Source organism: Sinocyclocheilus rhinocerous, unplaced genomic scaffold (genome assembly GCF_001515625.1).
Source record: "Sinocyclocheilus rhinocerous isolate Xijiao unplaced genomic scaffold, SAMN03320098_v1.1 scaffold828, whole genome shotgun sequence".
Taxonomy (NCBI): domain Eukaryota; kingdom Metazoa; phylum Chordata; class Actinopteri; order Cypriniformes; family Cyprinidae; genus Sinocyclocheilus; species Sinocyclocheilus rhinocerous.
This window is the reverse complement of record NW_015634025.1, coordinates 334,229-334,758: the sequence shown is the minus strand read 5'-3', so window position 1 is coordinate 334,758 and position 530 is coordinate 334,229. Positions and strand designations below refer to the sequence as shown.

At 48.9% G+C, this 530-nt stretch overlaps 1 protein-coding gene across 1 annotated transcript in view; it reads left to right on the top strand.

Moving 5' to 3' along the window:
• LOC107745155 (CREB-regulated transcription coactivator 2) overlaps positions 1-530 on the top strand; it is a 14,043-nt gene that overhangs the window by 11,424 nt on the left and 2,089 nt on the right. Inside the window, exon 10 of the mRNA XM_016559002.1 lies at positions 228-405. Coding sequence (XP_016414488.1) covers positions 228-405 — 178 coding nt within the window. The remainder of the gene's footprint in view (positions 1-227; positions 406-530) is intronic.

Genomic DNA, 530 nt, shown 5'->3' with positions numbered 1-530 from the left:
TTCTTTCTGTGTGATTTATATGCGTTTTGAAAAGTGGGGACATGGGGTAATGTCCTGAAAAGTCATTTTCTCCTTGTAATACCTATGTCATACCTTTGTCATTATACAAATTTATGTCCTCACAAAAACGCGCACACACACACACACACACATTTACAGAGACACAGACAGACAGACACACACACACACACACACACACTAACCGTCTCTGTTCCTGTGGTGTGTAGTTCAGTCTGGACTCTCAGCTGGAGGCTCTGAATCATGACGGTGGCTCTTCTGCGGTTCTGAAGGCTCAGAGTCAGCCGATGGAGATGCTGGACTCCTCAGAACAACAGACGAGCAATCAGAACCAGAGTCAGAGCTACACAGACGGGCGGCACGCCGTACCCAACATCATCCTGACCGGTGAGGGACTGACTGACTGATCATCTGTGTTTGCTGAACTGACGTGTGTGTGAGAGAGAGCGTGTGTGTGTGTGTGTGTGTGTGTGCGTGCGTGCTTATGTGTGTGCGTGTGTGTGTGTGTGTGC